The sequence below is a fragment of the Eubalaena glacialis genome, chromosome 4, assembly GCF_028564815.1.
Source record: "Eubalaena glacialis isolate mEubGla1 chromosome 4, mEubGla1.1.hap2.+ XY, whole genome shotgun sequence".
NCBI lineage: Eukaryota > Metazoa > Chordata > Mammalia > Artiodactyla > Balaenidae > Eubalaena > Eubalaena glacialis.
In genome coordinates this window covers 174101499-174128737 of record NC_083719.1, presented here as the reverse complement: position 1 = coordinate 174128737, position 27239 = coordinate 174101499, and the positions used below count along the sequence as shown (strand labels likewise).

General features: G+C 55.8%; 1 protein-coding gene across 6 annotated transcripts; it reads right to left on the bottom strand.

Moving 5' to 3' along the window:
• Positions 1-767: 767 nt before the first annotated feature.
• On the bottom strand, positions 768-26837 carry PDE4C (phosphodiesterase 4C). Of its 6 annotated transcripts, XM_061190234.1 has the most exons (17): positions 26707-26837; positions 26250-26314; positions 21082-21287; positions 9939-10130; positions 9203-9239; positions 9044-9117; positions 8761-8813; positions 8353-8465; positions 8179-8272; positions 7478-7641; positions 7180-7278; positions 6584-6748; positions 6398-6497; positions 5609-5763; positions 3818-3940; positions 3379-3561; positions 768-2851 (listed from the first exon to the last, which is right to left on the bottom strand). In XM_061190234.1, exons 2-17 carry the CDS (start codon positions 26289-26291, stop codon positions 2462-2464), a joined length of 2190 nt encoding a protein of 729 aa, XP_061046217.1. In that variant the 5' UTR covers positions 26292-26314; positions 26707-26837; the 3' UTR covers positions 768-2461. The 6 variants fall into 6 exon arrangements, with proteins under 6 accessions (XP_061046217.1, XP_061046218.1, XP_061046215.1 ...); XM_061190235.1 differs by lacking the exon at positions 9939-10130; XM_061190232.1 differs by lacking the exons at positions 21082-21287; positions 26250-26314; positions 26707-26837 and adding an exon at positions 18427-18683.
• Between the last annotated feature and the right edge of the window lie 402 nt (positions 26838-27239).

Genomic DNA, 27239 nt, shown 5'->3' with positions numbered 1-27239 from the left:
TTTCCCCCTCAACAGAGGGCAAACTGAGGCCCTACGAGTCACCCTAGGAGTTCACAAGGGCTGAAAGTTCCCAGGGGCCCTAAAGATCTTCTCCCACCCTCCTCTTTGGGTCTAGAGTGGGCCACAAAGGCAAGGACTATGTCCCTCAGGAAGGACCCTAAACAGGAGAAAATGGGAGACCTGGAGCATGTGAGTGACTTCTTCCTCATACCCTCTGTGGGCCTCAGTCTCTATACGTGTGAAGAAAGAGCTCAGGACATGCTTTCCTCAAACAATACCTGTTGTTACAATTCTGTGAGCCTCACAAAGAGCACATTTTACCCACGAAATGACAAAGGCTCGGGGAGGTTAAGAGATTTGTTGACGTTGTCAAAGTCCATCTCTGGGGAACTCTGAAAATCACAGTCTGGAGAGGGTGGTAGACACGAAGCAAAGACTCCCAGAGAGCTTCCACCAGTGCCAGCCTGGGGTGGGAGGGGGAGGGTCAGGAAGGACTTCCTGGAGAAGGAGATGCTGAGCTGAGACCCAAAGGGTGAGGATGAGGGAGAGAAGTATTCCAGGTAGGGGGGCACAGCATGTGCCAAGGGCCTGAGGTGGGACTGTGCTTGGGGTGTTAAAAAACCAGTGTGGGTAGTGTGCAGTCAGTAAGAGGGAGGAATACCTGTGGCCCAAAATGAAGGGGGACATATGAGTGTTCTTATGAATGGGTAGAGAAAAAAACAGAGGGAAATAAGGTGAAATGCTGAAGGCAGATGATCTGTGGGTGAGGTTACAGCAGAATTTTATTTTCGTCTTTACGTTTCCATTATTTTCGGATTCTCTACAGTGACATGTATTACTTGCAAGGGGGAAAGGATAAAAAATATATATAAATAAAAATCCCATAAATCTCTGCCTTTTAAACGTGTGGAAGGAAATGCACCAAGTTCATGATCCAGATGCCCTTTAATTCTCCCTCTGTGGAATTTGATCATTAATTGTGATGACGATGAATCATCAATGGAATGAAATTATTAATGAAATTATTTAGGAATGAAGCCTGCTGTTCTTGAAGCCAGGGGCTGCTGTGATGACTTGTGCCATGTATAAGTCATCAGACACGCGGGGAGGGAGGCTAGGGGGTGGGGGATGTGGTGGGATGGGGGGATACTGAGGCCTCCGGAAGCGGGAATTGAATCTGAGACTTGAGCACAGAGCCGCCTCACCTGCTCTGCGCCAGGCCCGCACCCTCAGGGTGAACTCAACCAAGCTGGGCGCGGGAGAGACTTCTGGCAAAGCGAGGAAGGGCCCCGAATTCGCCCCGCCTCCCCGCTGCGCCTCCAGCCACCAGAGGGCGCCGCTGGCTAACGTGTGCCCCCCACCTACAGGGCCTTGAGCCCTCAGGCCACAGGACCTCTCCGCTCCTGTTTCCCCATCCGTGAAATGGGCACGGTACTAATTATGGGTGATAGAGTTTATTTAACCCCAGAGAATGCCCCATATTTCTAAGATATTTCAGGGAGGTCACAAACACCACCCTCCAACCAAAGTTTACCCAAGTACTAAGGATCAGGCCATGGAGGGGAGACACTGAGGCCCAGAAGGGGCTGTGACTTGCAAGAAAGCATCAGAGGCCTCCTTTTCCCTACGGGGAATCTGAGACAGCCTCAGAATCAGAAGATGGAGAGAACTTCCGTGGGGGAGAAGTCTGTGCTTTTGTTGCTGTTCTAGAGAGGGAGAAAGTATAAGGGAGCCAGCAGGGGGTCCTGGGACCAGGGAGAATTAGGATCCTTAGACCTGAAGACAGAAACCACAGCAACTTAAAGCAACAGCCAGTGCACAAGCAATGAAGGTTAAATCAGTCTTCAGAGACAGTTCCTGACACACAGCCCTCTCTTTCATGGCCCCTATCACCCCCCACCAGAGCTCCAGAGCCAGAATTGGGTCTGGATGAAGCTTTGGTGCTGAGAATTCTCCCATTCAAGTTCTTGTTCTCTTGTAATGAGCTGCCTTGCAGATGAAGGGGAGGTGTCTAGGGGAGGGGGCATCTCCTTGAGGCTGACTCCCCACCTCCTTGTGCAGGGCTACCCCAGAGGCACATAACAGGCACAGGCCTGGCACACAGTAGGTGCCCGGTAAATATTGGATAAAGAATGAAAGAATAAAGTGATGGACGTGGCTGAAGAGTGACCACTGGAGAAGATACACAAGGGGCCTGGCAGATACTCCCTTTCTACACCAGGGGTTGAAGTCCAGGAGGAAGAACTCAAGGGCCCTGGAAGAGGCTGCTCCCAGCCCAGCTCCTTGGAGAGCTCTCTCAGCTGAGCTCAGGGTTAGAGTGGACCCCGCCAGGTGCCTCCAATTCAACCCTGAGAACTGTCTGTAGCTAAAAGCCTGATTGTCTCCCTCAGTGGGTGCGGAAGGCAAAGCAGGGGCCACTTGGGACCTCTTCCTGGAAAGTCCACCCACCCATCAGGGGCCACTAGGTGCCCAAAGGCTCAGCCATCACATTGCCCTCATGGTCCACACAGGGCTTGCCCATGGTCCTCTGGTTGTCCAGGTATAGGGCCCCAGGGTCTGGGCTGGCCTCAGGGGACAGGAGCTCAGTGTCAGGTGACTCTGAGGCCTTCCCACCCAATGCTCCCTCCTCCTCTCCCTCCTCCTCTTCTGCCTCCTGCAGAGTCAGCTGAAACTGGAATCTGTCGGGATCACCCTGCTTGGGGCTGGTGGGGTCCACAGGGCTGCGGGGGATCTTGCTCTGGTACCACTCGCGGTTGTCCTCCAGAGTGTCCAGCAGGTCCTGTGCATCTGGGTGTACCAGGTCAGCCCACGTCTCCCACAGTGGGTGGGCAATGTAGTCAATGAAACCCACCTGTGGGGTGATACAGAGTTGGGGGATAGAGGTTGCTGGGTGGTGAGTTACCATGGAACCTAGACCCAGTCCAGCCCCCAGACCTTTGCCCAGGTTGTTCCCTCGGCCTGGGATGCCATTTCCCAACTCCTACACATCCTTCGAAACCCTCTTCAAATAACCCCTCCTCTTGGAAGACTCCTCTGCCCCTTTTGGGCTCCCCCAACCCCTAAGTCTTTCCCTCTACCTCAGCCCTGACTCCTCAGAGCTGGATGAATGTGTCCCCCCAGACTGGGAGCACCTCAACAATCTCCTATGTCACTCAGAACAGATACTTCCAAACTCCACAAGTGAGTGAAGATCTCTCTTCCGGCAGCCCAGAGGGAATACATCCCAGGCCTGACTCTGCACAGCCCAGTGCAGACCCTTAGGCCACATCCCCTCATTTGCCAGCCAGGGGTCAAGCCAGGACTCGTGGGGTCAGCTCAGCCACTCCTTTCCCTCCCACCTCCCCAGTGCCCACCAGCTCGGCTCAGTCACCCTCAGACCTGGGACTTCTCCACCGAGGCCGTGTGCTTATCACACATGGGGCTGATGTCCAGGCCTGATTCGCGCTCACGGTCGCCCTGCTGGAAGAACTCAGCCATGATGCGGTCTGTCCACTGGCGGTAGAGCGGCAGCGGCTTGGTGGGGTTGCTGAGGTCGGCACAGTGCACCAGGCTCTGCAAGACCTGGTGAGACCGAGGCTCGGGAGGGCTCAGGCCAGGCCACCCCAGGCCTGGTACCCGCCCCAGAGGCTGGCGCCATGGACATACCCATCTTACAGGTGGGGAAACTGAGGCTGGGCAGGGGAAAGGGTGGCTAAGGCACAGCCACGCAACCGTATGTGCCTCCATTTCTTCAAGTTGGGCACGCAGTTGGCACTTCATAAATGCAGCTGAATGAGAGTGTGGAAACCAAGACCTTAGGGCTGGCCCAGCCACACACCTGGATGTGGTCAGAGTAGTTGTCTAGCAGCAAGACTCCAAGGCTTGTCACCTTCTTGGTCTCCACCATGGTCTTGAGGTCAGCCAGGATGTTCATGTGTTTGGACATGTCTGTGGCCAGCACCTGGGGGAAGGTGAAGGAGGATGGCAGGTATGAGGATAGCACCTGCCCCACCCCCACTCCCCACCTCCCAGATGCCACACCCACTTGGATCCTCAGCCCTCTGAGCCTCAGTGTCCTCATCTGTCAAATGGGGGCATGTATCAAGATTTGCTGTAAACCCAGCTCACAAGAGAAGCTGAGTCAATAGTCCCTTCTCCAAGGTTGCTGGGCTTGTGGGGTGCATCCCACGTGTGGGACAGGGCATGAGGGAGGGAGATTAGACCTGGGGGTTGACATGAAACATGCCTGAAGCCCAGCAGATGACTTGGCCAGTGCAAAGGCCCTGAGGCTGAATAAGCTGAGGAACATAGAGGAGAGAGTTGTGGCTAGAACAAACGAGTGCAGGAGCAACATGGGAGCAAGTGAGGGTGACAAGAGTGGGGAAGGCCTCAGGGAGGAGTGGGGGATTTATCCAGAGGGCCGTGGGAGCCACAGGTGGACTCAGTGCTCCCCAAACCTTCCTGTGGCTGCTGCGTGGCCAGGAGGGCTGTTTTCAGCCACCGGAAAGGAAGTTCAGCTCTGAGCACAGCTGCTTAAAAATCATTTAGCTGGACCCATGCGGACCCAGCCCAGGGATGACCCACGGGCTTCTTTGACAACCAGACAGAAGTCTCAAAACTTCTCCCCAGGGGACTTCCCTGGTGGTCCAGCAGTTAAGACTCCATGTTCCCAATGCAGGGGGCCCGGGTTCGATCCCTGGTCAGGGAACTAGATCCCTCATGCCGCAACTAAGAGCCCGCATGCCACAGCTAAAGATCCTGTACGCCACAACTAAAGATCCTGCACGCCGCAACGAAGATCCTGCACGCTGCAATGAAGATCCCTCGTGCAGCAACTAAGACCCGGCACAGCCAAATAAATAAAAATAAATAAATAAATATTTAAAAAAAAATACTTCTCCCCAAACCTCCCATCTGGCCCAAATGATGCTTCCACTGGGAGTGCCCACTGCCCAGAGCCCCCACTCTGCCTCAGCAAACTTTTAGTTCCTCTTCACTTGGAGCCTGGTTTCCTCTGAGCCCTCCCCACATGCTGTTCCCTCTGCTGGGAACACTCCTCCCCACCCCATGGTCCTCTACACTCTTCCGGCCCTGACTTCAGTGTTCCCTCCTGGGGAAGCCCTCCTCAACCTTGAGCATCTCTCCATCACAGCTCTGTCTACAGGTCCCCCATCATGGCTCTGCTGTGGGTCCCCCATCATGGCTCCCACCTATGTGCCCATCTCCCCCACAGACTGTGAGTTTCATAAAGGCCAGAATTCTAATGGTCATTGTCACAGGACAAGCACAATAGATGCTCAATAAATGCTTGTTAAATAAATGAATTGATGCATAAGACCCCAAAACGTACTGGTGTCTCCCAACTTGAAAAATATCAAATGCACAGACTTAAGGGTCAGAAAAGTTGCACCTGAAACCCCAGAAAGTTTCCACATCATTTGCACGTGAATCACATCCAAGACCTGATTAGCCTGACCAAGGGCCTAGTCACCCCTACCCAAGGCTTGGACAGTCATTGCCCCATTTTACAGACCAGGAAGCTCGGACTCAGAATGGGGACATGCCCTGGTCCAACTGAACCCCCAGCCATACCAAGATCGCCCCACCCCATCCATCGTTGTTGTCTCACCATGTCAATGACCATCCTGCGCAGACTCAGCCGCTGCTTGATGGTGAGGTTCTGGAAGATGTCACAGTTCTCTGCCTGCAGCAGCTTGAAGCCCACAGCCAGGTGGTGGTTCTCCAGCATGGAGGTATCATTGTACATAAGTGCAAGCTCTGAGTCTGTAGGGGAGGTGGAGCACCTCAAGACCTGCCCGCCCAACCCACTCCACCCAAAGGCCGGTTCTGTAAATTCTCAGTAAACTCCTACCCATTCATTGAAGCCCCAACTCCAATGCCCCCTCCTCCAGGAAGCCTTCTAGGACCCTGTCTCTCCCCATGGCCCTGCCCTGACTCTGCGGGGGGGGCGGCATCTGTGTTCAGCTCTACCTCCTTGAGACTGGTGACTCGTTGGGGACTTGGCATGGCAGGAGACAGTGCTGAGTGCTGGTTGAATGAACTACCAAGTCTTTGTCTTATTAGACCCTGGGATCCTCAAGTGAGAGGGCTCCACTCTTATCTCCAGCTCTTCAGGGATGTATATAAGAGGTACCCAATAATTGCTTGTTGACTGAGTTTTTCTGACACCACAAAGGATCCTAAACTTTAAAATCTCAGTGGGCCCAAATCAGCTCTGCCACATTTGTTATTCTCTCATTTATTGAGTGTCTACTGTATATCTGGGTCTGCTCTCAGCACCTAAGGGAAGGAAGATTGTGGCAGTCATTTCACAAACAGGGAGACTCAGAGCAGGAATGGGACCAACTAACATCACTTGATTGACAGGTGGTGGCAGGGCCCAGCCCCCCCAACTCACTGGTGTTAATGAGAAACTGATTGGAGACCCCAGGATGATCCACATCATGGATGGCGCTTGCAAAGATGGCAGCCAGGACTTCCAGGTCTGTGAACACGGCCTGAGTGGGCACGGAGCATAAGAGGTGAGGGGTAGGCTCTCTGTGCCCTGCACGCACCAGGGCTGCCTGCAGCTGTAGGGCCCTACCTCGAGCGCAGGTGTGGCCAGCAGCACGTGTGTAGACTGGGCCACGTCAGCGGCGTGTAGGCTATTGTGGTAGGCCACATCGTTGTGGTAGTGACCCTCCAGTGTCAGTAGGTAGGTGGCAAGTGTGTCAGCTGGGATCCGAAATGTCTTGAGCAGGTCCCGTTCCTGGTCCATCACAGGGCCCCAGTCAGGGCCTCGGCCTCTGGGTGGCAGCACACACTATTCCTATGCCTTCTCTCCTTCTGAATCCCTATCCATCTCTCAAGTGCCCTCTCTTCCAGGATGCCCTCCCTGCTCTCCATCTGAACTCCCTTGGTCTCTGTCCTTCCCCTCTGGCTCATCTCTGACCCCACAGTTGTTCCCTACAGACTGGGTCCCTTCAGGCCTGGCCCAAGGCTGAGGCTTGAGTCTTGTTGCCAATCAGCAGTGAACTTTTAAACCTAACAAATGCCTATCCATCCTTCAATGCCCCTGCTCAAATGACCCCATTCAGGGATGTTAGGGAGGATTTGAAGAATATGTGTCCCATGAGGTCGGGAGGTAGGAAGGAGTGAAGGAAACACAAGGGTATTAGAAGCCAAGGGCAGGGGAGGTACCTGAAAGATGCTGAACATGATAGCTGTGAGGGGCCGGTTCTCACTTAGCTCTGCCACCTTGAACACATCAAGCCCCCACTTCTTGGTGTCTTCCAGCTCCTAAAATGTGAAGGACTGGAGCTTAACTGCAGCCCAACTTCCCCGGACTCTGGAGCCTCAACCCCCATCCCCAGGCCTCAGGTCCTACTTTGACCCCCACCTGGTCAGTATATAGGTGGGCAAACTGAGGCCCAAAATAGGGTAGCCACACAGAGCCAGGTTTCAAACCTGGGTCTCAGCATTCCTATTGTAAACCCACCTTGGCCAGTTGCCCCTCCTGATCAGTCTGGACCCCAAAGCGTGGGACAGTGGCTGCAGAAAGGCTGGTACTGTGGGGGAGTCCACGCAGGCCGCTGATCTGGGACATGGGACTTGGGGGCTCCGTGGGGGTCACCCTGGGCAACTCCACCTCAGTCTGCTGGTCTGTAGATGGGGCAGGGTAGGGCTCAGAGAAGTCAATTCACCTGCTAGGGTTGGCCTGCTTGGCCTCAAGTACTGGACCTTGCCAAGCCTCAAGATCAACCTATTTCCTTTTTACCTGGACCAAAGTAATCTCAGAGTAAAGTCTTTTCTGGCCTGTAGATACCCTTCTCCTCTGTTCAAGGTTGATCTCAGTGACCTCTTCTGCTGGACATGGCCCCTGGGCACCTGGAGCTTAGTATTTTTCCCAAAACAGTCAAATGTCCTTTCCATCTCCCAAGCTGGAGACCCAGCTCTGTGGTTCCCTCTATCTCCTCCTTGGCAAACTTCTACTCATGCTTCAAAACCCTAACTTTAATGTCCCCCTCCTCCTGGAAGATCCTCCTGTCCCTCCCTCTGGTCCAGCCCTGTCTCATGGGGCTGGGGGTGTCCGTGTCTGGTTCTATCTTCCTCAGTTGAGGTCTGTAGCAGAAGTCTTTCTTTCCCTTCCCTCTTCTTATCTCTGTAATGTGGCCTAGTCAGTGACCCACCATAGCTCACCCAGGAAGGTTTGGGATATGTACTCAGACACTTGGTTCCCAGAGCGGCTGGCTTCAGACAGGTGAGTCAACTCCCGGTTCAGCATCCACTTGAACTGCAGGGGAAGGTGATGTCAGTGATGATGGGGGCACTGTGGACATAGGCAAGTGATCTCAGTTATCTGGCCCTACTAACCTTGTTGGAGGCCATCTCCCCCACCGAGTGCCGCGCCTGCAGTGTCTCCAGCTGATCCAAACACCAATCCAGCTCATCCAGTGTCTCCAAAGCCAGCTTCTGCCCAGTGTCCTCTGGGGGCCAAGCTGGTCAGGGGCCTGCCCCACCCCCACTTGGGAACCCTGTGCCCCTCCTGCTCCCATCTCTGCATCTGGACCCTGGATCCCTTCCCAATGAGAATGGGGCCACTCAGGACCCCAGGATCTCCGCAACCCCAAGGGTGTTTGGGCGGGGGGGTGGCGGGGGGGGGTTGGGGGGTAGGTTTACAATTAGCACAGCCTAAGGATTCATGGGCTGGGGAGGTCCCCATAGAGAGGAAGTTCACAGCTGTCCCACAGTGGAAGGAGGGGATAGGAGCAGGCACATTACCTGTTGGTGGAGGGGGCTGACTGCCAGATGGGGTGTTCCCGACGCATGCCTGCCTGCAGTACAATCGGCTCAGGAGCGGCCTGCCCCACCCATAGGGCCCCGCCCCCAAGACCTCGTGGCCCCGGCCCCTCCTCCCCTTCCCCCATCCCCGAATTGCCAGCCGCGCCCTTTCCGCCCGTGCCCCGCCTCTGCTTCGCCCACCTTGTCTTCTGATCCCGCCTCTCTCCGCCAGGCCCTGCCCTTCCCTCCGCAAGGCCCCGCCCCCGCCCCGCCCCCTGCGTACTTGGCTGCCCCGCGGCCTTGCAGGTAGGCAAGGGACGCAACGTTGCTCCGAACCGTCCTCAGACTGGCCAGGACCTGCGAGGGGGAGCGGTCAGCGTTGGGAAGGAGGGGTCGGCTCTACCTGCCCGGCACACGGAAGAAGGAAGAGGTGGGCACCCACCTGGGCAAAGGGTGTCACAATCACGTCTTCTCCGTGTCTGTGGGGAGACCAGACGTAGAAGGGCGGTCAGAAGGAGCCCTCCCACACGTTCCCATCTTCCAGTTTTTTGTGGGGTTTTTTTGTTGTTGTTGTTGTTTCTTCTTTTTTGCGCCACGCGGCATGCGGGATCTTAGTTATTGAACCCGTGCCCCCTGCAGTGGAAGCGCGGAGTCTTAAGCACTGGACCGCCAGGGAAGTCCCGCATCTTTCAGCTTTTACCCACACTGTGCCCTCAGCTGAGTGCATCCTCCTGTCCCGACTCTCTCCTTTGGGTGTCTTCCTAGTAGTTCCTGGACTCCCCTCACCTGACTCTTCTCTGAAAGCAGCCACAGCCCCTCTGACCAACCACTCACTTTATCCCCATCTCACAAATGGAGAATCTGAGTCCCAGGGGCAACAGGGGTCTTAGTAGAGGCAGGAAATTATGGCTACCAGGAAGCTCAAATCAAAGTGTTTGTTCGGTTGCTGTTAATTGGCCTTAATGTCACTGGATTGCCACCCAACCCCAGCCTAAAGTGAAGCACAGAGGATCACTGGATATCATTCTCAGCATGTCCGACTGAACAAGCAAATAGGCAAACTCCTACATAAACTTTAAAGCCCACCTCAAACGGTCATTTGAAGGAGGTGTGCCGAATGGAGGAATAAAGGAAGGAAGGAAGTAGAAAGCGGTATTATCCCCCAGCCTCAGACTCACAGGTCGCTAGCCACAGAGGAGTTCCGGGACATGGTCTTGGATGAGAGTTCATAGTCACTGTCTGAGCGGTACAGGAAGGACTCCCGCCTCTGGCTGTGCTGGGCAGAGGCTTGGATGACCCGGCCAAGGCCAGACCCGGCCTGAGGGTCCAGGGCGCTTCTTCTGCATGAGAGCCCATTTTCCAGGTCCAAACTGAAGGAAAAGGAGTCATAGTCAGAGCCGAGGGTCCTGGCATATGGATGCTGGGTCATGGCCTATATCAGTTTTGTCACATCCTCCCTGGGGCCACACGGTGGGCTGGGCAGGAGTGGCCTGCAGCTTGTCCATCTGTCCCACGGTCACACCCCAACTGAGGGACACCGCGCCCCTCACGCCTCCACCTCCACCTCTGTACCCCAGAGTCTTTTCCACTGGGACTAATCTGGACTCCAGGACATGAGTTTCGGATCTGTCTCCAAGTGGCTGTTGTGACCATGGGTAGGTCTCAGCTTTTCTATGGACATCAACAACTTTGTTTCTAATATGGGTGTGGTAGACTTCATCCCCAGGGTGCTTTTAGGGAGTTACAACCGAGCACCTGAGGAGAGCGACAGGGCTCCCGTATTACTAAGGAGTAAACTGAGGTCCAGGTCGCAGGGTAAGTTCATGGGGATTGGAAACGACTTCCTGGGCTTTCCTCTCTGGAGGGGACCTGGGTCCCGCGTAGACGGGGCACACGCGAAGGCTCCTCACAGCCAGGAGAGGCCCCCATCCCCAGCCAGCTTTGGCTACGCCCTGGACCACCTGTCCCCTTACCCCAGCTCCAGGCCCCCACCCTCAGCCCATATGGCCCCGCCCCAATCTCACCAACCACGCCTCCAGCTCGCTCTGGCCCTATCCTTAGCTCCCCAGTTCTTCTGCTTTATTTTTGGCCTGAACGCTCTGCCTGTTCTCTTCCACCTCTGGGCCTTTGCACAGGATGTGTCCTCTCCCCAGAGCACCGTCCTCCTCCTGTTCCAGGCAATCCCCAATCGCCCCTCCCACCTCTCAGCCCCGTCTCTCCCTCCAGCCACACCCTGACGGAATAAGGGGGATCTACGACTCTCCCCCTTGGAGTCAGAGGTCAGAGAAAGAGTGGCAGGGGGCAGGGGGCTAGAACAGAAGTGTGGGAGGGGGAGTTAGCAACCAGGGAGAGGGGCTGCAAGTGGGTCACAGGTTTCTGAGAAGGGAGCGGGCAAGAAAGACGGAGACAGGAAGACCCCAGGGGCCGCCCCTGGACACGCCTCTCCTGGCCGAGGGCCAGTGTACACCAGGTCCCCCACCAGGTCACCCCATCCCGGTCCACGGATGGGATCGGCGCCTGCCGGAAGACTCCGAGCAGGGAATTCGGCTCAGACTGGGTTGGGGGTGGGGAATTCGGCAGGATTCTGTCCGGTTCAGCTGGATTCGGTCCGGCTCCGTCAAGTACGGCCAGGTTTGACTAAGCTGGATCTGATCATACAGGATTGGACCTCTTCCCCTGAGTTCTGTCGGGTGAGTTCGGTAGAATTCGGCTACGACCGACCGCATTCGGGTAGGTTCGGATGCGTTCCGGCGTGTTCGGTAGCGCCAGGTTTTCGAGAAAGTCCGGGTGGCGCTCGGGCCAGGTCGGGCATATTCGGCTTAGTCCGGTCTCAGTCGGGTGTTCGGCTATGTCCGACCACTCTCGGTCTGTTCGGGTTCTGGGGCTCCTGGAGAAGCCCCTAAAGAGCAGCGTTTCTGAGTTCCCGCTTCGTGACGTCACCCGGAGGGGCGGGACTTCTTAGCGCTTACCCGGCCTCCGAAGTGTGCCGGGTGACTGGAGGAGAGACACTCTTGGGGTCGGGCTAGTGGCGGTGGATACCCTAAACCTGTGCTCAGAGGGGGAGGCCTGGGAGTGGCTACCACCTACCCCTCCCTCTCATCTCCCCAAAAGGTCTGGGAAAAGCACACCTATGGATGAATAGGGAAACTGAGGCCAGGAGAGGCCACAGCGTGCTGGGTTCGAATCCAAGTAGCGAGCACGGAGAGTAAAGGGCTGAGCCGGGGTTTTGTCGCTGCGGGGGAAGCTGTTTTTCTTTCTGCTCTAAACTTAGCCGAGAGCTGCGGGGTCAGGCCGTGGTTCCATGACGCGGGCAGCGGGAAGGAGCTCGCACCGACTGTGGGAACAGCGCGTCTGTCCATCGGTTAGACAGGTAAACTGAAGCACAGGGGCCTCGGAGAGACCTGCCCTCTTCCAGCCTCACGCCCTTGACGTCCTCGACGCCCCTGTGCTCACTCCGGAGCCCTCGGCGGGGACCGCTCTTCGCAAGCTTCTGGTGCCCTGGGGGCGCTCTCCCGGACCCGGGACCCCAGTCTCGGCCTGAAATGGCGCCATCAGGGACCATGGTCACGACTGCCCCCCTCTCCACCAGCTGCCACTGGCCGTGTGACCTTGGAGAAGGGACCTTTAGTCTCTGAGCCGCAAGATACCAAATTACCAAGTGCGAAAACCGCACGAGCCAAGCGCAAGGTACGAGACCCAGTCGGCGCCCACCAGCCCCACCTCCAACCCCAGCCTCTGCCCTGCGACCCACGATGTGACAGTCGCTTCCTAAAGGGCCGGAATTCAAACCTAAAGCGGTGGAACGAGTCCTTGGAGAACGCAACCGAGTGGGGCTGTGCAGAGGCGGCGCTCTGCACGGGTGCGCAACAAGCTCTCTTACACCGCGAACACCCTGCCTCAAAGGCCTCCATCACATCACGTCTTCCTCCGCGAACATCGAGGGCTTAGTGTGAGGCCACCAGGCCATCCCGTTGCTGGCGCCAGAACGGATGGCGGGGGCAGACCGAGGAGAGGAGTGACCCTCTTCCCTCCACCTCCAGGACTCTCAGCCTGCCTGCCCCGGGTTGGCGAGGGTCACAAGGAGACGTGAGCCTCAGCCCGTCCTGCTCCAGGCCGCACAGCTGGAGAGGGACAGACGGCTGGTCCCCTGGGCGTGTGTCCAGGCGGTGGGTGGAGGGAAACAGAGATGGAGAGAGACAGTCATCAACTAAAAGAGACAGAGATAAGACAGAGGGAGAGAGATACCGAGAAAGGGCAAAGGGGCAGAGCCTTTATGCCCTGACCCCCAACCTGGCCCCAGCTGTCCTTGACTCTGCCCTTCCCACCTCCAGCCCGGCGGTTCCCATGAGCCCTGCGAGGCCCACTGTCTCGCCTCACCACAGCGGATGGGCCACGGTGAAGCGCCGCTGCAGGCGGATGCTCTGGTTCACCAGGAGCTTCCTGAAGAGCCCGGGGGAGCCGCGCGGGGAGCCCCGGGGGGAGCTGGGCACAGGGGCCGGGGCGGGCGCAGGGGGGCCCTGCATCGCCAAGACCGCGTGGAGGCTGGACGGAGTACAGGCTGCGCGGGACCTTTTCTGGACAACCACGGGGGCGGGGCCCGGCAGGGAGAGGGCAGGAGACGCACCCGCCCCGCCTTCGCCGCAGGACCGCTCAGGGACGCCCTCACCGGGACAAATGGAGAAACCGAGGCCCTTAGCTAGACGGGACACTCTCTGCTTCCCCTTTGGGGGAGCCCAGAAACCGCATCTTATACCACTTCCCTCTGCCACCATGTCCCCCAGTAGTGCAGCTTGCTCAGCTGATAACTCGGCTGAAAAGAGAGATACGGAAGTCAAAAAAGTAAGTGCTCTCCATTATCAGGGAGTCACCGAGACACAGAGTTTGCTGAGGGGCTGCCCAGATCCCACACAGTGTTTGCAATACCCCTCTACCCATTTTCCAGATGGAGAAACTGAGGACTGAGCCACCAAGGGGCTGCTCAGAAACTACAAACCCTTAATCCTTTGTCAGATGGGGAACTGAGGCTTGGAGAAAAGTGGTAACAGTCGCAAGTCTTCACTGCAAGGCAGCTCCCCCTCTTCCTGTCCCCCTCCACAAGTCCCCACATGACCTCCACCTGCTCTGACATTCCCCAGGCCCTGTCTCTGGATCGTTTCCCCTCTCCTGCTGTCTCTACTGGACAAACATCCGCACTCTACTCCTGCCAGGCCTTCCGGTCCTGTGAAGCTTCAGCTGCCACCGCCCACCCCAGGAAGGACCCTTAGAAAGGGAAGCCTTGCCCCTGGTATCAGGGGGGCTGTTCAGGGGTCTGTACCAGCTGGCCTACCCTCAGAATGCTGGGGTTGGGTGGTCTTGCCCCATTCTTCAGAAAAGGAAACCAAGTCTCGGAGAATGTCACACTTGGAGACAAGACCCAGAACACCCACCTCTCAGGCAGAAGCCACCGAGGCCCAGGGAGGCTGGGCCTCCCAGCTGAGGCCACACAGAAGCTATGGGCCTGACTGTGTCCTGCTGTGGGATAACAAGCCCCCTGCCTGGGCTTTGGCCCAGGGGACTGCACTAGTTTTGGGAGCCCCAGACAAATGCCACCCAGGTTTCTGGCAATCCTGGGGGGATGCGAGATACTATTTCGGGAGATCAGGGCTTCAGTGGTGAGACCCTGACCCTCCCCTGACATCTCAATCATACTATGGTCCCTGTTGTATAGATGAGAAAATGGAGGCTCACAGAGGAGTCACACTGGGGCCCAGGAGGACAAAGAGTCTCAAGGGTCTGGCTGGGAACCCCCTTCTGTCCCCGTGGCCCTGCAACCGGACACCTGGTGGGAATCAGACTCTCTGTCCCCAAGACAAAAATACCATCTGTAGCTGCTGCGGCTAGACCTAATTATAGCTGGTCCCCAGGGGATAGAGGCTGCCAGGATCAGTGGAGAGACTGGGGCTGGGTCCAAGGAGCCTTGACACCACCTCAGCCCCATGGGGGAGACTCACAGTGTTCTCATATCCCCAAGGAGAGACTGAGACACAGAGAGGTGCAGTCCTTCTCCTGAATTCACAAACATAAAATGGAAGGTTAAGGCTAAACACATGGGTACGAACTGAGCACTCCTTGCTCTCCTGGTGCTGAGCCAAGGGCTGTGCATGTAAAAGTCATTTTATTTTCGGAGTAACTCTATAAAGTGGGGACTATTATTCCCATTTTGTGGATGGGGAAACCGAGGCACAGAGAGGTGTGCTCCTTGCCTGAGGTCATTCAAGCCTAGGTTGGCAGCCTCCCCAGCCTCTCCCACTTAATGCTTAAATGGCTCCATCGCCTCTGCAGTCCCAGGTGCTACTCTGACATTAATGCCTTATCAGTGGTTTTAATATTAATGTTTCATTAATAGATTCAACTTTAAATACTTTATAACCAGTTTTAACGGTAATGCATTATCAGTAGCTTTTTGGATGGAGAAACTGAGCCACAGAGCCAAGATTCAGCATTCAAAACCTGGCCTGCCTGACCCTGAGAGATGACCCCAAGCTTCGCCCAGGAAGGGGCAGAGGCCAAAGGAGGGGTTGACATGACTTTGTCTCACCCTAACTTTGTCCCTGCATGCTATGTGACCTGAGGAGGTGCCCAGCAGTCTCTAGTGCCCTTAACACTTCGGTGTCTCAATTTCCCCTATTTGAGCCTCTTCCCTGGGCAAGCACTTGTCTCCTCTGCCACCAGGTGGCCCCCGTGAGACAGGAGGTGGGTGCTGTTACACCCATTTTATGGACAAGTATACAGGGGTCTGGAGAGGAGAGATGACTTGCCCAAGTCCGCCTGAAGAATCTAGTTATCTTTTTTTTTTTTCTAATTAAAAAAAAAAGTTTTGGCCACACTCCAGGGCATGTGGGATCTTAGTTTCCTGACCACGTATCAAACCCGCACCCCCTGTATCAGAAGCGCAGAGTCTTAACCACTGGACAACCAGGAAAGTCTCCCTTTGAAGAATCTAGATAGAGAGAGGAGGGTGGAGGCTGAGTCACATGTGCAGATGATCACATGGGTCAGATCTCACCCTCCTCTTCTCCAGATCCTCCTGTGGCTCCCCATTGCCCTCACTTCTGAATCCACACCTCCCAGGACACCTGTGTGGCCTCACTCCTGCTTGCCTCCCCAGAACACTCCTCTTGGCTCACTCTGCTTCAGCTTCATCATCCCCTCCCCGCTTGCTGTTTTTCAAAGCATCCAGGCTCATTCTTATCCCATGCCCTTGCCTGAAGGCTCTTCCCCTGCTAACTTTTTTTTTTAATTTATTTATTTGGTTGCACCGGGTCCTTAGTTGTGGCTCATGGGCTCCTTAGTTGTGGCATGCGAACTCTGAGTTGTGGCATGCATGTGGGATCTAGTTCCCTGACCAGGGATCGAACCCAGGCCCCCTGCACTGGGAGTGCGGAGTCTTAACCACTGCGCCACCAGGGAAGTCCCCCCTGCTAACTTTTTTGTCTTTCAGGTCACAGTTGAAGCATCACCCCCTGCAGGAAGCCCTCCATGACCAGCCAAGTAAATAAATATTCTCAGAGCACCCTCCTCTCATTGGTACAATTTCACATTTACTGTCCTGATTACTTGATCTGTGTCTGCCTCACCTGCCAGCCCCTTGAGGGCAGGACCAGGTCTGCCTTGCTCCCAGTTGTGCCCTCAGTGCCCAGCACTCAGTAGGTGCTCAGTAAATGTTTGTGAGATGAATAAGAGCCTCCCCTCCCACCCTCCAGCCACACTGATCTGTGTTCATGTCCTTATATATGTGATCCTCTTGAGTCTGACGCTTTGCACATTCTCTTCCTTCTGCTTGGCATACCCTTCCCTGCACTCCTCCAGGCTGACTTCTCTTTACCTTTCAGGCTAAGCTTAGATGTCACTTCTTCCGAGCAGTCCTTCCTCACCCCCTACCTCCAAAAGCTGGGTCAGAAGCCTCCTCTGGGCCCCACGGCACCCTGATCTCTCTCCATCACAGCACAGATCACTCTGTGTTGTCTCCAGCTGGTATGAGTCTGTCTCTACCTTTAGCCTATGAGCACCTGCTTGCCCTTGGGCTGTGGCCCCAGTACAGGGCCTGGCACATGGTAGCTGCTAAATAAATGCTTGCTGAACAAGATGCTCAGACCCTCCCAGACCCATGTGATCCACCTGGGGTAGTGGGGAGGAGGGCCACAGCTGAGGACTATGCTCTGGCACAGGACGTTCATAACAGAATGCAGAAATTATGAGTTTGTGTTTGCATCTCACTGATGACACTGAGGCTCAGGGAAGCACCACCGCTTGCTTGGCAGTGCACAGAACATTGGCCTTGAACCCAGCTTCCCTGAAGGCTGAGCCTCTCCCAGCACATCAGCACGTATATGCATAGGCGGGACACACACACACACTCACAGGCACACAACCCACCACTCCTGCCTTCCAGAGCCACGTGGCTCTCCCCCGAGATGGGCCCAAACCTAGTCTCTGTTTGTTCTTTCTTGAAGATGGAAAATCATGAGTCACCGGGAGAGAGGCGAGGAGGAGCTGAGGGCTGGAGGGTGGAGGCAAGGGGCCTGCTGGGTCACCTGGGAAAGCTCCAACCCTTCTGGGCTGTGGGGCCCTTCTGCCCCAGACACCAGCCAGGGCCGCTGGAGGGCCAGGCTGGGGTGTTAGGCCAGGCTTGTTGATCAAGAAGCCTGTGGCCCCTGGAGGTCCAGGGACCAAGGCAAGAGAAAAGTCCAGAGAGGAAAGCGACTCACCCAAGGTCACTCAGCCTGGCCTCAAACCCAGGGCTCTAGGTCTGGCCTGATTTAGCTCCCCCTCCCATCCAAAGAGGGCCTGGGACTCCTGGACCCTGCTCTTTGGTGGCACTGAGGCCCCTCTGACCCCACTAAGGCCCCTGTTTTTCTGTGTTTCTATTCTGTCTTTGTCTTATTCTGCCCCCTTCCCTCAGTTTATATGAAACGGGAGCAGCCCCTCCCCCACCTCTGCTCCCCTCTTCTCCACCTCATTCTTGTGTGGAAGAAACATCTTGTGCTCAGGCTCCCCAAGAGGCTTCCCTCTGACATCAGCGGACACGTGAGTGTGTGTATGTGTGTGTGTGTGTGTGTGTGTGGACACGCCACAGAGGAGGCTCCTCCCCCAGCACAGCAGACAGCCTGCCCTGGCCCTCTCATATACCCAACCCAAGCTCCCCTGAAATGCTTGCCGTGGCCACAAACCCACAAACACCCGAGGACACTCCAGGGTCTGGAGGGCCCTTGGACACCCAACTGGATCAGAGCGAGGGCAGTCGTGCCCAGCCACACACACAGGGGCACCGCAAGGGGAAACACCCAAGCACGTAGGTAACTGGTATACACACACCTGAACACATCCCATCACCCACAGAGACACAGCCAGCTGTGGACACTCACACAACAGATAGCACACACGGGGTCGCAACTGCTCAGACTCACACGCATTCGGATGCAACGGCACTTGGGCACACCAGGTCACACAGACCCATAAGCAATCATGGCACTACCACCTCCCACCTCCACCCTCCTCTAAAGCGCCAGCCTCGGCCAAGAGGCAGAGACCCCCGCCCCTGGAAAAGCAAAGACCCTCCCCTACTCCCGCCAGGCCCTGCGCGCCCCTCCCCCACTCCGCGGGCGGGCCCTGCCCCCGCCCACCTACCGCCTGTGGAAGGAGGAGGGCCAGGAGCGCCGCGACTTCTCGAGCGCCGGCCGCGGGCTCAGGTCCCGCTCCCTGCGGCCCACAGACTTGTCCGGGTTTGAGTGGAAGCGCTGCTGGATGCGGATGGGGTGCCGGGGCTGCCGCCACAGGTGCTTCGGAGCCCTGGCTATGCCTTGGCGGCCGCGAGCGCGGTTCAGCTCGCGGGATGCCTCTACCCCTTCTTGGACCCCCGGGGTCTCCATGCGACCGAGAGGGGGAGCAGGCAGAGAGCAGGGCGCGGGAGCGGTCCCCGGGAGCGAAGTGTCTGAGCCCGGGTCCGGCCAGAGCCGGGGGTGGAGGAGCTGTCCGCGCCGGCGGTGCTGAGGCGGGAGAAGGTAGAAACAGGGGCTCAAGGTGGGGCTGACATCAAGGAGCTGTCCTCATTGAGATGGTGCTGAAGGATAGATAGCAGGGGAAGAAGAACTTGCGGGTGAGGGTTGAAGACAGGGTGTGGGGAGATCCCCAGCGCCAAGAATGGCCTGACGTCCCCTCTAGTGCTGAACGAAATAGGGGCAAGACACGGACTTGGAGTGAAGACAGAAATTATCCTCCCGGTTGCTGCTGAATGGAGAGCGGGAAAACAGGGGCTCTGGAGACCCCCAACACCAAGGCACTGCCCCGACTCCTGATGCCGAAAGGAAAGAAGGTAGTAGATGCAGGAGCTCCGGGTGGCTGAGACAGAGAGGAGCTGTCCGCGACCTGTCGGTTCTGAAAGGCAGGGCAGGAAGACAGACAGGGGTTCAGGAGAACCTTCAGACCAGGGTGCCGAGAGCCCAGGAGGTGCTGAAAGCAGTGGTGGGTCCTCAACCCTCCCCCATGACTGTAGCAAAGACGAGTCTGGAAGCAGAGTCAAGGGCTCTGGTCTTCAGTGGTAGGCACAGATGGCAGTCTCTCTGCTCAGGAAGGTAGGCTTAGCGGTTCAGCCCCAGATGGGGTCTCTTTGGGACCTTAAAACCCCCATACATGCAGGGCAGGAATCCGGGAAGTAAAGAGAGATGGGGGAGGGCTGTGGCAGGGCTCTCCAATGCCTGGGATGGGCACACAGAAGCTGCCTCTGGTTGGGATTGCCAACAGTGGGGGTGGGTAGAGAGGGGCACTCTTTTATAGCCACACCGACACCCAGATCCTCAGCAGAAATGGCAGGATCTCATTCGCCCTGTGACACCCTGGGTCCCACCTCACAGTCACAATTGCTGCCCTCAAATCCTAGGCCTGCCCCTACCTTCCACAGTGCTAGAAACTCAAGGCCCTGACCACAAGACATTCTAATCTCAGGGGTAATTTCCTGGGAAGTGGCAAAGGGAGGGCGAGAATATTTTCTATCATCACGGTTGACAGAAGTAGACATGGACAAGAGCAGGGCTGAGAAGGTGGGTGTGGCTGGGGAAGGGAAGCATTTGCAGCCATTTGGTGCAGCAGATTTGGGAGAGGAAGAGCCCCGATCTTTTCAGAGAGCTCACAAGGACATCTCAAGGATATTTCCCATGAAGACTGTCTACCCTCTACCCCAGTTATGTCCCCAAGTTGGAGGAATGGAAAATGCTTGGGCCAGGGAGTCAAGCAGACCGAGCTCCAGCCCCAGTACTACCACACCTTGCTGGGTGATGCAAAACAAATTGCTTCTCTCTGTCCATTACATATGGTTCAGTCCCCTGCCCGCCAAAGCTGACAGTGGGAGACAACTTGGTCCAGTGGGGGGAGATGTGGGCTCTGTCACTGGCTGGCTGTCACTTTCCCTCCACAAACCTGTTTTCTATTCCAGAAAATGGGGATAATGATGGTATTCCCACCTCTTGGCATTGTTGCAAGGATGAAAAGAAATGTCACATGTGAAGGGTCAAAGACCAGGAGCTGCCCATACCAGTACCTCCTCTCTCTTACCCCCTGCTGGTGTCCACCAATGCCTGATGTGTCTACTTCAGAAATAACCTACTTCTCTCTAGCCCATGGCTCCTGTCCTGGTCCAGGCACCACTTTCTCCTGCCCAGAACTGCCCAGGCCTCTTCGTTGGGCTCCAGCTATTTCCATTCCTGCTCCTGACCGTTCTGCCTACAGCAGTCGCAGGGAATTTTTTAAAATGCCAGTCTCACTCCCCTGAAAACCCACCCATGTCTCCCCATTACACCCCATGAAGTCTTGTGTGGTCAAGCCCCTGCCCACCTCCCCAGGCTCCCCTCCTACCCTCCAGCCACAGTGACCCATGTTCAACTCCTCATGCGTCTGATACTCTTGAGTCCAAGACTTTGCACATTCTGTTTCTTCTAATTGGCACACACTTCCCTGTGCTCCTACTGGCTGACTTCTCTTCATCCTTTAGGCTAAGCCTAGATGTCACTTCTTCCAACCAGCCCTTCCTCCCCCGCTCCACCCCCCAGCGCTGGGTCAGAAGCCTCCTCTGGGTTTCCATATTGCCCTGATCTCTCCAGCTAGTATGAGTCTATCTCCACCATCTCCCTGTGAACACCTACTTGCCCATGGCTGTGTTCCCAGTACAGGGCCTGGCTCACAGTAGGTGCTTAATAAATGCTTGCTGAACAAGTTAAAGAAAGGTTCAGCTAGACAAAGTACTCTCCCTCTCCTGGGACAGGCCCTCTTGATCCCCACATGCCTCCTCACCTGCCTGGGGCCAGGCTGCGGCTTTGCTCATTCCCTCCAGCCTCGATGTTGAACACCACACAGGCACTGGGCTCCACGTCTCCAGTGGTCCCGAGACGGCTCGACAGTGGTGGCAGCAATGGGGTCCCTGAGAAGCACCTCCGGATGACACCACTGCCAAGGGGGTTCATGGGGGCCAAGCCAGAATCCGCCGACTCCCAGACTGACTGGGGAGAGAGTGACAAAATATGAGCAAGTTCCCAGGCCTGGGGCCTCTCTGGGACCCCGGGGAACATAAGACTCTGAGACTCCCTCACCCAGATTCCTGGACTGACCCGGAGAGTTGTGTCTCAGTCGTACTTATTCCCTGAGTGAATTTCCTTCTCTGAGCCACAGTTTCCTCATCTATGAAATGGGGATGTGGATCTCAACTTTGCAGGATATGAATAGCGCCCGGCCCACAGTAGGCTTTGCAAAAATATTTATTTATCAATCAATTAATACACAGTATATTCATTGTTTATAACATTATATAATATATTGCTATTTATTATAATAATAGGCACTGTAATTGTATTCTAGCATATTATATTATTTATTAAAATATAAAAATAAGGTATGCAATAAGTAAACAAGTGAATAATGACAGTACCAATAGCTAATCTTTCTTGTACACTCACTCCACATAGGTGGTGTTCTAAGGATCCCTCATGGGTTAGCTCACAAGAACACAATGAGGCCATTTTATACGATTATCCTCATTGTACAAACAAGAAAACCGAGGCTCAGAAGTTAAGTAACTTGCCCAAGGTTGCAGTTGGCAAGTAAATGGTGGAGATGGGATTCCGGATTCTGAGCTTTGGTGACTCATTTCTTGAAGGAAGGACTTAACAGGAAAAGTTAAATGAGATAGTGTTTGCAAGCATGTGCTGGGTAAACACTTGGGACATTTAAAAATCAAACAGAATCGGGATGAGTTGATGAGTCGGGAGTGTGTGCTCTCCAGCCCAACAGATCTGGATTCAATCCACGCCATGTGGTCTAGGCCAAGAATGCCTCAGTTTCCCCATCTGTGAACCAGTGATGAAATCCAAACAGATTCCTTGGGGTTGTTGATAATAAAAGGATTCAGCCGGCACGTGCCAGTCGTAGGCTGGGAGCTGTCCGCAGTGCTGACCCCAGGAAGTGGCACCAAAACTGGAACCCACAGCCATGGGGGTAGGAGTGGGAGCCAAAGGAACAAACATGGGAGAGGCAGAGCTCAGAGCCAGCCTTCTCCTGCTCTGCCCCTGCACCTCAAAAGTGAGTCCGTCTCCACCATCAAACTCAACATTCAGATGGGGAAACTGAGGTCCAAGACCACAAGGCTGATCAGGGAAGAGCCAGGGTAAGGGGGGTGGGGAAGAAGATGAGAGAAGGGGACATCAGTTGAACGTCTACTATGTTTATTTCCTTCCTTATGAGGTGGATCTTCTTATTCCCATATCACACAGGAGGATGTTAAAGCTCAGAGAGGAAATGACCTGCTGAGGGTCACACAGCTGGGGGCGGCTCATTTCCCCCATCTCCCTTCAGATCTTTGCACGAATCTACTCCTCCTAGGACCTAGGATACCTGACTCTTTCCTGACACACACCCCATTTGAGCACTACCATCACCACCCTCTCCCAGGGGCGCCTGAATTCTAATGCAGAAATCCAAGTGTTCCATCCTAGGCCTCCCCGGGGAGGATTCCTGGCAGCTGGGAGGGTGTGCAGGGAAAGCTGAGGGTGGGGTGTGTGGAGACAGTGGGCCCCTCCCAGAACAGGAGGCCCACTGAGATGTCAGCTGTCTGTTTTCTTCTTGAGGAAACTGAGTTCCAGATGGGAAAACCACTTGCCCACATTTATATTCATTCATTTATTCATTCAGTACAAAAAGATAGTTCGTATGGTGCTAAAAAGAAAATTAAACCATGTTAGGGCCTGGAGAGTGATTGGGGGAGGGGCCAGTAATATTGCTCAGGTGTAGTTAGGGGCCCTTCTGAGGAGATGACTTTGAGCTGAGACTGGAAAGAGGAGAAGGAGCTGGCCAGGAGAGAATTAGGAAAATAGCATACCTGGCAGAGGGAACAGAATGTGCAAAGGCCCCGAAGTGGGAACAAGCTGGTGTGGTTTGATGAACAGTGAGGGGAAGCTGGAGTGGAGTGCGGGGAGGTGGGTTGGTGGGGAATTGATGTGGGGCCTCAGGGGTGGTTCTGGGAGTGGATTGAGAGCTTTCAAGAGATGCCACTTGCAGGACTTTCTTGGTGGCATAGTGGTTAAGAATCTGCCTGCCAATGCAGGGGACACGGGTTCGATCCCTGGTCCGGGAAGATCCCACATGCCGTGGAGCAACTAAGCCCGTGTGCCACAACTACTGAGCCTCCGCTCTAGAGCCCGCGAACCACTACTACTGAGCCCGTGCGCCACAACTACTGAAGCCCGCGCGCCTAGAGCCCGTGCTCAACAAGAGAACAAGAGAAGTCACCGCAGTGAGAAGCCCACGCACCATAACGAAGAGTAGCCCCCAGTCGCCGCAACTAGAGAAAGCCTGCACGCAGCAACGAAGACCCAACGCAGCCAAAAATAAGTAAGTAAATAAATAAACACCAATGAGTTTTTTTTTAAATAAATTTATTTATTTTATTTATTTGTTTTTTGGCTGTGTTGGGTCTTCATTGCTGTGCGTGGGCTTTCTGTAGTTGTGGCGAGCGGGGGCTACTCTTTGTTGCAGTGCACGGGCTTCTCATTGCGGTGGCTTCTCTTCTCTTGTTGCAGAGCACGAGGTCTAGGCACGCGGGCTTCAGTAGTTGTGGCATGTGGGCTCAGCAGTTGCGGCTCGCGGGCTCTAGAGCGCAGGCTCAGTAGTTGTGGCGCACGGGCTTAGTTGCTCCATGGCATGTGGGATCTTCCCAGACCAGGGCTCGAACCCGTGTGCCTTACATTGGCAGGCGGATTCTTAACCACTGAGCCACCAGGGAAGCCCCCGATGAGTTTTTAAAAATTAAAAATAAAAGAGATACCACTTGCTTTATGATTTTAAGAAGCCTCCTGTGTCTGCATCAGGGACCATTGGGGGAGGATAGAGGCTGGGGCAGCATCTGGGTGGGACGTGGGCCAGGGTGGGGCCCATGAGTGGATGCGGGACATGTTTTGGTGGCTGAGAGATGGGCCATGGCCATAGGGTGTTCAAGGAGATTCAAGGGTAACTCGTGATTATGATGGGTGACTTGTCACACAGTTCTCTGGATGGGTGGGGCCACCATGACCTAGATGGGGAAGATTTGGGAGGAAGCACCACGATCTGGTGAATTCAGGTTCCACGTGGCCCCCAGGGGGAGCCAGAGGAGGCAGCTTGATGTTTGGGTCTGGGCTTGTGGGGGGCCTGGCTGGTTTTGGGATGAAACAGAAAAGACAGGCCCTGTGGGGAGCAGTTGACAGCATCTGCAGGGGGTTGGGTGGTGGGTTCTTCAGCAAGCCCCGACTCCCAGGATCTAGCCCGGCTGCTCCTCCCCCGGGGTGGTGTAAGGTAAGGATGGGGGCTCTCAGAGCTGCAGGTGGGGGAGGGGAGGGTCCTCCGGGCCTCTCAGCTGCAGCGTTAATCAACCTGCCACTCCAGACTAATTGCTTTCCTCCTTGAGGGTCTGAAGTGGGGACAGAGGGCCTGGCGGGAGGCCCTGGGTGGGGAAGGGATTGCGGGGAGGCTGAGAAGCTGTCTTTTGATTTGTCCATCTCTCCTGTCTCTGAAATCCTGATATGAGCTAGCTCTGGCTGCGACCCCAAGTCCTGCCTCTAAGACAAACCCTAAATCTGTCCCTTGACTGATCCTAACCCTCCCGTGGCCTCCAGCACCCCTAGATCACAATCCACACCCCTCACCGCAGCCCCCAAGACCCCACGTGCCCTAGCCCCTGCCCTCCACCACCTCTCACCTTCCTCTTCTCCCCTCACTCAACCTGCCTCAGCCTCACCAGCCTTGTCGTAGCTGCTCCTTAAACCTGCCTCAGGGCCTTTGCACAGGCTGTGCCTTCTGTAGGAAATTCCCTTCCCCCAGCTCTCCCCGTGGCTGGCTGCTTGTTTTCATCCATTCTTCAGCTCAAAAGTCACCTCCTCAGAGAAGCCCTCCCTGCCCAGCCTGGGCAGCCTCACTCACATTCACCCACCTCCAGAGGTTATCTTGGTTTAATTTCTGTCTGCCCAGCCTGTGAGCCTGCATGTTCCCAGGCCCAGCACAGTAGGCGCTCCACGTGCAAGTGGAATGACTGATGCTGTAAACTGAGTGTTTGGGGGAGCATAATGTGGTCCCCACTTTGCAGAGGAGGAAGGTGCGACTTGGAGAGGGAGCCAGCTGCCAGGGTTCACTGGGGCTGCCTGATCACACACCACATTAAAGAGGAGGGCCAGGGATTGTCCTGGGCGGTTGGAGCAGTTGGGGGCTCAGCTCAATGGCAGGCGTTCAGAGCACAGACAAGGGTCCCAAAGACTCAGGTTCAAATATTGCTCAACCATTCACCTTAAGGGAGAGGTAGCCTCTCTGGGCCTCAGTTTCCTCATCTGTAAACTGGGGCTACCCTTATCTTTCTCCTCCTCCCACAGACAGCTGGGGCGTGGCTAAATGAGTTAAAGCGTGTGGGACCTTGCCCGTTGCCGGGGACCACCTCATCCTGACTTCTCTCCAGCCACAAAATTTTAGCCCCCCCTTTTTTTACACAAGCATATAGAGTCCCAGAGAAGTTACCAGCCACTCAGGCATCAGCCTGGGATTCAAATCCAGCTTCTGACCAGTTCCCCACTCACTACTGTCTTATTCTCCTGCCTCAGTTTCCCTGCCCCGAATGTCTGGCCTCACACCCTCCCCACCCTTGACTGAGGGCATCCAGGCCCCCTTTCCTTGGGCAATCAAAAACCTTGCATCCAGACCCAAGGGGTCCCTAGTGCCCTCCCTCCCCCATGCCCCCCACCCCGGTCCCCTGCTCCCAAAAGCAATGGCTGCAGCCCTGGGCTGGATATTTGGATCGAGTCTTAGTGGCCTTTATGGGCCTCAGTTCCCCCATCTGTAAGTGGGTTTCCAGGCAGCTCTGGGTGTTTCCAAGTACTGGGACCCCCCCCTCCCCCATGGCCTGGACAAGGGCACCCCACTTCAGCCACAGCCCGCTCCCCACTGCTCACCTCGTTTAGCGGGAAGGAGAGCGCTGTCCTGCTGCGCCTCATGGCAGCATGAGGTGTCTCTGAACCTGGGGAGATGGACGTGAGACCTCTGGGCTCTGAGAGCCCTGCTATACTCCTGTGAGAGCCCCCCCTAGACAGGGAGCCCACTCCCATACCCTGCATCCTCTCTTGGAGCCCACAGATACTCAATCAAGGTAACCTGGGCCAGACCACAGGCACCAGCGTGCGGCAACCACCCGGCCCTCTGCAGGGGCCTCCGTCTAAGGTCAGTGGGCTTGGTGCCCAGACATACTCCCCAAGCCCCCTCCCAACTCCCTGCCCAAGTCAGCAGCTTTGGAACATCAGGATCCTCAGGAAGAAGTCCCCTGGCCCCATGCGAGATCCATTTAGCTCCCAGCCAAGCTCTGGAGGGTGCAGGGACCCCAGCCCACTGCTTGAGAACCCCCCAAACTCATACCAGCTCTGCGAGGCCTGGGCAGGCCTGACGCTCACTGCCACCACTGAGTCCTGCCTGAGTCCTGTGACCTCGCAGGGAGCGGGGGAGGGGAGGACTTAGCCTGCCCAAGAGGCGGCCCAGGGTCCCCGCCCAAGTGGAGCCCCTTAACTGTCTGAGCGCCAGGCCTGAGCAGGACACACCCACATACTACCCTCAGGACCCAGCCGGGAGGTGGGGGGCAGAGCGACTGGGAGGGTGTGAGGGTGTCACCAAGAAGGTGTGAGAGAGAGTGGCCAGGAGCGCGTGACCACGTGTGTTTGTGGGGGGAGCGGGGGGGGGAGGGGGAGGGGCGGGCCCAGAGTGGGCAGGTGTTAAGTTGAATTGTTCTTGTGTTTGCTTATGAGAGAGGGAGGGAGCCAGAGAGAGAAGAGGAGAGAGAGACGGGGAGAGAGATGGAGAGAGACAGAAAGATGGAGACAGAGACAGAGAAAGAGAGCAGAGAGACAGAGAGGCAGAGAGAGGTGCAGTTTTGAGGTCAGAATAGGAGGATTTTA